Genomic DNA, 11,834 nt, shown 5'->3' with positions numbered 1-11,834 from the left:
TTTCTTTTCTAATGTGAGCATTTAATGCCACTGTTTTCCTATAAGCACTACTTTATGTGCATCCCACAAATGTTGATGTTTTGTTTCTATTTCAATTCAGTCAAAATATTTTATAATTTCCTTTGTTCCTTCCTTCTTGACACATGGGCAATTTAGAATTGTTCTATTTCCAAATACTTAAGAGGTTTCCAGATATCTTTCTGATATTGAATTCTATTTATTTCTTATGGTAAGAGAACATGTTTTACAGGATTTTGGTTGTTTTAAATATGTTGATATATGTTTATGACTCAGAATATGGTATATTTTGGTGAATATCCCATGTATACTTGAAAATAGTATGCATTCTATTGTTTTGGGGAGAAGTGTTCTATAAATGTTGATCATTGTTTAGGTCTTCTAATACTTTCTGTCCTTGTGCCATCAATTACTGAGAGAGGAGTATTGAAATATCTAACTGTAATTAGGGTTTGGTTTTACTTTTAGTTCCATCAATTTTTACTTCCTGTATTTCAAAGCTATTTTGTTAGGTGGACACATATTTAGGATTGTTATGTCTTCCTGGCTACTTAACACCTTTACCATTACATAATGTCAGTTTTCAGCCCTGGTAATGTGTCTTGTTCAGAAGTCTACTATGTGTGATAATACTATAGTCACTCTATTTTTCCTTAGTGTTTACATTGTATGTCTTTTCCACCTTTTACTTTTAGTCTATTTATACATTTATATTTAAGGTGGATTTCTTTCAGGAAGTGTATAGTAAGTATGATCCTGCTCAATATGATAATCTTTTAATTCATAATTTGTATGTTTTGAACATTTCCATTAATTGTCATTATCGATGTTTAGATAAAAATCTGCCATCTTGCATGCTGTTTTCTTTTTGTTCTATCTGCTCTTTGTTCCTTTTATATTTCTGCTTGCTTTTGGATTAAGGATTTATGATCAAGTTTATCTCCATTACTGGCTTACTATTTAACCCTATTTAAAAAAAAGCTGTTTAAAATTTACAATGTTTGGCTTAAATTAATATATAAATAATATTATACCTTTTCTTATATAAGAATCTTGTAACAGTTTATGCCCAACATATCCCCCTCATCATTTGTGTTACTGTTGTAATATATTTTACTTTTATATATGCTATAAATCCACAATACATTGCTGTTATATTTAGACACTTGTCTTTTAGGATGATGAAGAATAAGACAACAAGTACTTTTTATGTTTATCTTTATTTTAACCATTTTCCGACATCTTCAGTTCTTTGTATAAATCAAAGTTCCCATCTGGTGTTTTGGTATCACTGCCTGAAGAATTTCCTACAGCTTCTACTGTACTATAGTCTGCTGTTAAGGAATTCCCTCAGCTTTTGTCCAAGAACAACACAGGTTTTCCTCTTTGAATTTTTTTTTTTCAGTGGCATAGGATTCTGGATTGACAATTTTTAAAATTTCACCACTTTAAAAATGTCCCTCTGTTGTATATCTTGCATAGGGGAAGTCTGCTGTAATTCTTATTTTTGTTGTCTGTATATAATGTGAATTTTTCCATTTACTGCCTTTAAGATTTTCTTTTTATCTTTGTTTTGCTAGCAGTTTCAATATGTTATTTCTGTTTTAAAAATCCCACTTGGGGTTATCTGAGCTCTGTGAATTTCCCAGTTTGATACCTTTAATTTTACCAAGAGAATTCTTAGCAATTATCTCTTTAAATATTTTGTCTGTCTCAGTGTTCCTTTCTTCTTACAAGATGCCAATTTATCCCCAGCTCTTGCTCATGTGCACACATGCACACATGCACACATGTGTGCTTAACTCTTTATTCTCTTTGTCCTGTTTAACTATATCCAAGTTCATTGATTCTTCATCTGTCCAGTTTCACTGATGAGCCCAAAGGCATTCTCAATTTGTTAAATATATTTTTTTTCCTTCCAGCATTTCTATTTTACTTGTTCTTATGGTTTCCATCTATCTGTCAAATTCCCTATTTGCTCAGGTAAATTGTTCACCTTTTCCACTAAACACTTTAACATATTAATCATAGCCATTCCTTACTTGATAGTACAAACATCTGAGTCATCTCTGTGTCTGGTTCTGTTGAGTCTTTTGTCTGTTGATAAGGGGTTGGTTTTTGTCTTTTATGTCTTATAATTTTAAAAATACTATTTTAAAATTATTGAAGTATAGTTGACATACAATGTTGTTTTAGTTTCAAGGGTACAACATAGTGATCCAATAATTCTATATATTACTGAGTGCTCACCATAAGTGTAGTCACCATGCAAAATTATTACAATATTATTGACTATATTCTCTATGCTGTACTTTTCATCTCTGTGATTTATTTATTAATTGGAAGTTTGTATCTCTTACTTTTACCTATTTTGCCCATCCCCACACCCCACTTTCCTCTGGAAATCACTAATGTGTTCTTTGTATGTATGACTCTGTTTCTGTTTGTTTGTTCATTTGTTTTTCAGATTCCACAGAAAGTAAAATTACATGGTATTTGTCTTTCTCTGACTTATTTCACTTAGTGTAACACCTTCTAGTTATATCCATGTTGTCACAAATGACAAAAGTCTCACTTTTTAAATTATATATATATACACATATATATATGTGTGTGTGTATACACACACATATATATATGTGTATATATATATATAGGCATTTGGGCTCTTTCCATAATTTGGCTACTGTTGATAATGCTGCTATAAACATTGGTGCACCTCTGTTTCCACATCACCACCAACATCTATTGTTTCCAGAGTTGTTAATTTTAGTCATTCTGACAGGTGTGTGGTGATAGCTCACTGTAGTTTTGACTTGTATTTCCCTGATATTGAGCATCTTTTCATGTGTCTGTTAGCCATCTGGATGTCTTCTTTGGATAACTGTCTATTCATGTCCTCTGCTCATTTCTTAACTGGATTATTTGATTTTTGGGGGGTGCTGAGTTTGAGAAGTTCTCTATAGGTTTTGGATACTAACCCTTTATCAGATATGTCATTCGCAAATACCTTCTCTCATTCTGTAGGTTGCCTTGTAGTTTGGTTGGTTGTTTCCTTCACTGTGCAGAAGCTTTCTATCTTGATGAAGTCCCAATAGGTCATTTTTGCTTTTGTTTCCCTTGCTTCTGGCAACGTTGTCTAGTAAGAAGTTTCTATGGCTGAGGTCAAAGAGGTTGCTGCCTAGGTTCTCCTCCAGGATTATGATGGTTTCCTGTCTCAAATTTAGATCTTTCATCCATTTTGAGTTTGTTGTCATGTATAGTGTAAGAAAGTAGTCTAGTTTCATTCTTCTGCATGTTGCTGTCCAGTTTTCCCAACACATTGTTGAAGAGATTGTCTTTTTTCCACTGAATATTCTTTCCTGCTTTGTCAAAGATTAGTTGACTGAAGGAAATCTTGTTTTTGCCATTTATATTCTTTCCTCTTTTATCATAGATTAATTGACCATGTAAGTATGGATTTATTTCTGAGCTCTTTATCCTGTTCCATTGACCTATGTGTCTATTTTTGTGGCAGTATCAAACTGTTTTGATTACTATAGCTTTGTTGTATGTCTTGAAATCTGGAAATGTGATACCTCCAGCTTTGCTCTTCTTTCTCAAGATTGCTTTGGCTATTTACGGTCTTTTGGAGTTCCATAAGAATTTTAGGATTATTGGGGTACCTGGGTGGCTCAGTCAGTTAAGTGACCGACTTCAGCTCAGGTCATGATCTCGTGGCTTGTGGGTTCGATACCCACATTGGGCTCTATGCTGACAGCTCAGAGCCTGGAGCCTGCTTTGGATTCTGTGTCTCCCTCTCTCTGCCCTTTCCCCACTCATGCTGTCTCAAAAAAAAACATTTAAAAAAATTTTTTAAATTAGGATTATTTGTTCTAGTTCTGTTGTCTTATAATTTTTTATACTTAATACTGAACATCATGTGTAGAACAACAGAAATGGAGGTAAATAGTTATTTATGGCTGAAAATGCACAGGACTCTAATTTCGCTAGAAATTTAATGAACAGATCTGAGTTAATTTAGTCAACAGTTCATCTTATTTAGGTTTTATTGTTCTCATGGTTACCTTCAGTACACCATTGGCTTCAAACCTCTTTGCTATTACCTTGTGCTTAAGTTGAAAGATGGATTGCTCTACTCTTAGTTTTTGACCTCTCTATTCACATTCTTTCCCCCTCCTCCACCAGTGGACACTGCTAATGTTTCATACTTAATGCTTGCTAGCTTGCTGTGGACCAGAGGATTCTCTGTTGTCCTAATCTAATCTTAGCTCTAAGTAAGTGCTACATCCCCAAGTCTTGGTGAATGGGCTTTCTCAGTGATCCTATCCCTCCCTGAGTGATAGGATGTCTTTAATGGCTAGGGTAGGGATGGCTTCCTGTTCTCCATCATGATTAGGGGTTTTCTATGTCTTCTCCTGCAGTCAGAATGGGTCTTCATCTGAGGACAGGTTTGCTACCCTCCCCTAGTGACTTAAATGTGTTTGTTCCACAGAGAAGGAGAATCAGGTAAGGTTTTGTGTTTTTCTCCAAGCAGCAGTTACTCTCCTTCTCCAGCCCTATACTACTCAAGAAGGTTTTCTCTAATCCCCTGCCCAATGCTCAATTCTTCTCTTAGGCACACAGTCAGGTCCATAGAGAAAAGCCTAGGAGTGGGTACAAACTCTCCTCAATGAACAGCTTGTAGGGGTTCTAGATTCTCCTGTTATCCCCCACTCAGCTTTTAGCAATTTGTTAGAGTTTTTCACTGGATTATTCTTACCTGTCTGTAGGGAGCTTAACATCTCTTCTGTGTTTTGCCAAAGGTATGCTTGCATCCTGTGTCTCCTTGGAGAGGTCTGTCTTTTCATATATCTCATACTACTTGGTTGCACTGTAACTTAGGATCTCTAGTGGGTTTAAGAAAAGTTATGATTTTGTATATCATACAGTTTTTTCTTGTTCTAAGTCAGATATGATGCTTTTCCCAGTCTTCTCCATCCTAAGCAAAACTGAAACTCTCCAATTTTTTGTTGCTGTGAACTTTACACACTGGTCCTAAAATTTATATGAAAATGAAAAAAAAATCAAGATTTGCCAAAATATTCTTGAAGAACAAGGTGATAAGAAACAAAACAGTGAGTTATTGGTGTAAAGGCAGACAAACAAACCAATGGGACAGAACAGAAAGCCCGGAAACAGATCCATAGAAACATAGACATTAATTCACAACAAAGGTGGTACTGCAGAAAAGCAAAGGAAAAAGACAGCCCCAGTGGACAATTAGATAACTACAAGGAAAAAAATGAAACCTAATGCCTACCTCACCTAATAACAAAAAAACAATTCCAAATGAATTATAGAATGTAAGAGCAAGACAATGCTAGAACGTCTAGAAATTAATACCGGATATCTTCATGACCTTGAGGCATTGCACAAAAATCAATAATCATACAGGAAAATAATGAATTTGAATATGCTAAAATTAAGATCATTTGGTTAATCAAAACACACCATTAAAAGACTGAAAGACCAATCAGAGTGGGAAAGCTATCTGCAACACAGAACTGACAGAAATTCATAAAACACTCTAATACAATAGAAAAATAGCCAAGAGATTTGACTGGGCAGTATACAAAACAGGAAATCTAATCAGCCAATGGGTAAAGGTGCTCAATTTCATTTGTAATCAAGGAAATTCAAGTTAAAACCATAATGAGATACCACTAAACAACTACAATCCCACTTCCAGAAATAATACAACAGAAATTTAACTACAGAACACCAAGAAAATATGTACACGAATGCTCATAACAGTACAATCTGTCAAACAGTGGAATCAACCCAAATATGCATCTACAGTGGAATGGGAGAGTTGTGTATATTCAACGTAATATTCTACAGCAAATAATATGAATAGCAGCTATATGCAATAACAGATATGGAACTCAGAAACAATACACAGCAAAAGCATTTAATATAGAGCAAAAAACTGTATAATCCCATTTAATATACATTTCAAAAACAGGTAAAACTATAATATTTAAGGGTATAAGCTTAGGTATATCAGTAGATGGTTAACTTTGTAAGGGACAGAGAGGGTAGTAATTGTGAGAGAAAATACTGAGGTTTCTGTGATGCTAGTGGTGATTTACCTCTTCATTTGGTTGGTAGTCACATAGGTGTCCATTTTGTAGACAATTAGCCTATATACTTTGTCTTCCATGATTTACTATATATTTAGTATACTTCATTATAACCTCCCCATATATCTTTCAGAAAGTTTTTGGCCATTAGTGAACTTTTTTTTTTTTTTTTTTTTTAATTAGAGGTGTTTCATTTTTTTTTAAATCACATTACTATTTTTTAAATTATTTTATTACTTTTTAAATTTTTTAAATGTTTATATATTTTTGAGAGACAGAGAGACAAAGCATGAGTGGGGAAGGGGCAAGAGAGAGGGAGACATAGAATCCAAAGCAGGCTCCAGGCTCTGAGCTGTCAGCACAGAGCCTGACGTGGGGCTCGAACTCACGAGCCGTGAGATCATGACCTGAGCCAAAGTTAGACGCTTAAATGACTGAGCCATGTAGGCGCCCCGTTTACTAGAGGTGTTTCAAATGCAGTGATGCAACTTTCTGATCCCTAGTATGCTCTTTGGTTCTAATTTTCTAGGATTCAAGAAAATTTGTATGTTTTTGGAGCATGGTGGGGGGGGGGGATTCTTCCCCTGTTTGGAACTGAGAGACACAAAATGCAGGTAAAAATAAAAATATATATATATATATATTAGCTATACTAATGACAAAAAGCTGGACTAGTGGATATGTGACCATAGTGGGCTACCAAATACCCAACACCTAAATTAAATGGATCCAAGTCCAAGGCAGAGATGGACAGGTTTCCCTGCAGCCTGCCTCACAAAGCTCAGGATTTTGTTGAAATCAAAGAAATGCAGACAGGAAGAAATTCACCCGTAAGATGTGTCACTCCTCCTTCTCTGGCATGGACTGAGTGGGGCAGCCTGCCTTCACCTCCTGGAAAGTGGAATGGAAATTCTCTCCGCTCTATGGAAATGTGAAGAACAGGAATAAATATCACCCCTAACAACAGGCAGACTACCTTCGCTTGACAGTCTAAAGTCAGCTCTGAAGCTTAGCAGAGGCTGCCACAGGCTAAATTTTAGAACAAGCTTCATTCTTGCTCTTACAGCTCCTTTCTCTTCTTCCACTGATGAACCTGCATATATACTCCAACCACCATCTTTTTAGTGGCTTGCCTGGAAATACCTGCAGAGACTTGTAAGCAAGGGTAAAGGAGAAGAGAGCAGGTGATTATATGTGTAGCTCTTTTCTAAGTAATGTATTTATGAATAAAATGATCTTTCCCATTTCTCTATGAGATGTATTAAATTGGCATACAACTTTAAGTGCCTCTGGAGATTATTTAATCATTCTTTCTCTAGGTAAAGTTAAGCCTGGTTCAGGTCTGCTTTTTGGTATTTAGAAGTATTCAATGATTATTTGTATCAGTCTTCTCTTAAAAGTCAATAAAAACACAAATATATATCTACAGCTTAAAGTCATTACCTCCTTTTCACAGTGATGAAGAATGATTACTGTGTGTTCATAAATACTTTTATTCATGATTTTAATTAGCATGGATAATTTGGCCCAAGATATTTCAGTTCAGACACAGCAACACATGTTTATTTAATTAAAATTTTATTTTTACTTTGAGGTAATTGTAGATTCACGTGCAGAGATTCCATTGTGTCCTGTTACCCAATTTCCTCTAACAGTAACATCTTGCAAAACTATAGTACAATATCCCCCAAGATATTGGTATTGACACAGTCATAACAAAGAACATTTCCATCCTCATGATGATTTCTTATGTTGCCCATTTAGAGGCACACATAATTCTCTCCCTTGCAACCCTCTCCCCTTAAATTCCAGAAACCACTAATTTGTTCTCCATTTCTATAATTTTGTCATTTCAAGAATGCTCCATAAATGGAACCATATGGTATAAAAACTTTTGGGATTGGCTCTCTCATTCAGCATAATGGTCTAGAATTCATCCAGGTTGTTGCAGGTATCCATAGTTTGTTCTTTTTCATTGGCGAGTAGTATTCCATGGTTGGATAGATCACATTTTGTTTAACCATCTGCCCACTGAAAAGCTCTGTGTTGTTTTTGGCGACTACAAATAAAATTGCCATGAACAGTTTTTTATGTGAATACAAGTGTGTGAAAACATGTTTATAACAACATGTGACTCTCTAATTTTCTACCTGTTTAACTACAAAGCAGAAGATGTCAAGGTATTTGCCAAAAGTCATAGACCACTTCTTTGTAACTGAGGGTCAACTAATGATTCTTATCAGTACTTGCAGCTTTATAACTATTTTGCTTCCTGACCTTGGAAAGCTCCCCCAAATATCTTTGAGCCTCAACTAGATAACATACATGCTTTTCAAAGTGTATCATTTGAAACACAAACTCCATGAAATGCTCCTAAAAGGGATAGGATAAGGCCTTCATGGTCAAGTAAGTTGGAGGAAATGCTGAATACCGTATTTCTCTTTTGAAATAAACAAATGTTCTTTGGTATAAAAAAAGGGAGGATCCAGTATCCCACTGTCCAAGTTCAAATTCCAGCTCTATCACTTGCTAGAACAGAAACCTTCGGCAAAACACTTAACACTCCCACATCTCAGTTTTCTCATCTATAGAATGAAGGTAACAACAATACCCCACTCATACGAATGCAAGATTAACTATATGGACACAAGGAAACACCTGATAGATGTTAGCTATTATTATAACTATTGCCATCATAACCAGAATCATCAAAATCATTGTGATCTTGTTAAAAATATACATGTCCAGGCCCCACCCCTGCAGATTATATTCAGTTTAGGGTAGAGTAAGTTTAGGGTAGAGCCTGGTCCAGATGAAGCAGAAGTTATTTTACACTAAGAACGTGTCCAAGACTGTCTAAGACAAGATTGAAACTCAGACCAAACTGACTGATGGAGTTATCACACTTATATCAGTACGCAGTTAATAAATCCTTTAAATGACTAACTCCATAGTCCCACAAAAAGAATACAGTTTTAACTCTCCTGAATTGAAGGTTGAGCTTATAATATAAACTCATGATTCCCCAAGGGGTAGTTCATTAAAAAAAAAAATGCAGTTCTGTGCAGTTGGTACACATCAGCACTCAAAAAAAAAAAAAATTCCTAAATGTAGCAGTTAACATTGATATATAAAAATTTTACTTGTGAGTCATTGCTTAGCAAATCAAACCTGAAAATAAGACATTATTTCCTTAGAAATAAAAGAAAATAACCATGATTCTATTATTCCTGTAGGTTGCATCACCACACTGCTGATTTCCAAAGGTCTTCTTATTGTTAAGCACCAGGCAAATTTCCAGAACACTTGGGGAATTCACTTTAGAGGTGGTGGCAATCTTTTTACCACTTCTGCGGCAATCCTCAGGTAAGCTTTGGCCTGGAAAAGAACAGACTCATTTGTTCTACATTTCTCCCCAGCAGACATCAAATGACTCATGAACTGTTGGCCATAGCTGCCTGCTGAATTTAATAGTCAAAAGGCTGAGTGAGCTGAGGAAGTTCAGCAGTGAGAAGATGGTGTCATGTACACTGCAGGTGGGGCAGGGAAGAGAGGGTTTTAGCATTTTTAGGGGGCAGCTACTTAGAAGGTGACTTTCTGAAAACAATGTTTAATACCAGCAGTTACTGTTTTCAAACTCTAATTCCCATGTCATCAAACTAGCAACCCAGTCCAGTTGTAGAAAAATTGTATCTTCTTCTTGTGACAAATTGATATCGTGAGTTAGATGCTGCCCAAACTTCTTTGGCATAAGACCTGGTAGTCATTTCAAATAGGACTGTTTATTACCACCCTATGGAGCATTTTCTATTCTCTTTGAGAATGGCATCCAATACCAGCAATGAGCACCTTAGGCTCCTTCACCTGGTGAAATTTGGGTACCAGGCAAGAATTCCTGGGTTAGGTTGTTATACTCTTCATCTTTGGGATCCCCAGAGCAGCCAAATACTAAGAGCAACTCCTAAGCCACTGTGGGTCACTGTGTTAGTCACAAACTATCCCAATGCCTACATGGTCCCGTCAGAAAAATGGTCATGACATCTGCATTTTAAAAGTTTTGAATAATTAGGGGTGCCTGGGTGAATCAGGTCATGATCTCGCCTAGAGTTTGAGCCCCACATCCAGCTCTGTGCTGACAGTTCAGAGCCTGGAGCCTGTTTCAGATTCTGTGTGTGTGTGTGTGTGTGTGTGTGTGTGTGTGTGTCTCTGCCCCTCCCCAGCTCGTGCTCTGTCTCTCTCAAAAATAAACCTTACAAAAATGTTTTTAAGTTTTGAATAATTGCAATGCAAATGTTATTTATTTCTATCTTATGTATAAAAAGTAACTGTAAGACACAATAGTAAGGCCTTCTAAAACCATTAATTTATATGTTTATATACTTAGATTTATGAATATACCACCACTACTACAATACTATGGTAGATAATAGCTAAAATTTACTTGAGTACTTAATATATACCAAGTAATGTTTCATTTAAACTGGCAGCTACTTTAAGGGATAAATTCTGTCACTAACTCCACTTTATAGATAAGGAAACCTAGACCCAGAAAGGTGAGCAGTCTTTCTCGCCTGAAGCATTATAGCTAATACCAGATGAGCTGGTCTTTGAACCTAACCTGACCACTCTCTGACTCTGCATGGTAAAAGAACTGTTTGAGGTCTGTTTACCCTGACTTACAGAAGTGTTTTAAGTGTGACACATTTTCATTTTTGAAAACTATGCTTGAGCCCTAACAGCTGACTTATGCTTTATTTTATCAGAAAAGTATTAAAATCTCACTTAAGAGTCCATTTTTTTATTTTTTATTTAAAAAAAAATTTTTTTTTCAACGTTTATTTATTTTTGGGACAGAGAGAGACAGAGCATGAACGGGGGAGGGGCAGAGAGAGAGGGAGACACAGAATCGGAAACAGGCTCCAGGCTCTGAGCCATCAGCCCAGAGCCCGACGCGGGGCTTGAACTCACGGACCGCGAGATCGTGACCTGGCTGAAGTCGGAGGCTTAACCGACTGCGCCACCCAGGCGCCCCAAGAGTCCATTTTTTTAAAAAGAAAAGTGAATCAGGAGGGAAGATGGCGGCGTAGGAGGACGCTGGGCTCACCGCGCGTCCTGCTGATCACTTAGATTCCACCTACACCTGCCTAAATAACCCAGAAAACCGCCAGAGGATTAGCAGAATGGAGTCGCCGGAGCCAAGGGCAGACGAGAGGCCCACGGAAGAGGGTAGGAAGGGCGGCGAGGCGGTGCGCGCTCCACGGACTGGCGGGAGGGAGCCGGGACGGAGGGGCGGCTCGCTGGCCAAGCAGAGCCCCCGAGTCTGGCTTGCAAAAAGCGGAGGGGCCTGACGGACTGTGTTCCGACAGCAAGTGCGACTTAGCGGCTGGGAGGTCATAAGTTAACAGCTCTGCTCAGAAAGCAGGAAGGCTGGAGGACAAAGGGAAGGAGAGCTGCTGAGCCCCCGGAAGACAGAGCTCAGTTTGGTGGGGAACAAAGGCGCTCGCCAGCGCATTCTCCCCCGCCCATCCCCCAGCCAAAATCCCAAAGAGAACCAGTTCCTGCCAGGGAACTTGCTCGCTCCGCGCAAACACCCAACTCTGCGCTTCTGCGGAGCCAAACCTCCGGCAGCGGATCTGACTCCCTCCTGCTGCCACAGGGCCCCTCCTGAAGTGGATCACCTAAGGAGAAGCA

At 37.5% G+C, this 11,834-nt stretch overlaps 1 protein-coding gene across 1 annotated transcript in view; it reads right to left on the bottom strand.

The window, feature by feature from the left end:
• Window positions 1–7,702: 7,702 nt before the first annotated feature.
• NUBPL (NUBP iron-sulfur cluster assembly factor, mitochondrial) overlaps window positions 7,703–11,834 on the bottom strand; it is a 235,261-nt gene continuing 231,129 nt past the window's right edge. The window contains exon 11 of the mRNA XM_040476886.1: window positions 7,703–9,521. Within this exon, the coding sequence (XP_040332820.1) occupies window positions 9,459–9,521 (63 nt within the window). The 3' untranslated portion in view covers window positions 7,703–9,458. The remainder of the gene's footprint in view (window positions 9,522–11,834) is intronic.

Source organism: Herpailurus yagouaroundi, unplaced genomic scaffold (genome assembly GCF_014898765.1).
Source record: "Herpailurus yagouaroundi ecotype Mexico unplaced genomic scaffold, PumYag 141, whole genome shotgun sequence".
NCBI classification, from domain to species: domain Eukaryota; kingdom Metazoa; phylum Chordata; class Mammalia; order Carnivora; family Felidae; genus Herpailurus; species Herpailurus yagouaroundi.
This window is presented reverse-complemented; position numbering and strand designations above follow the sequence as displayed.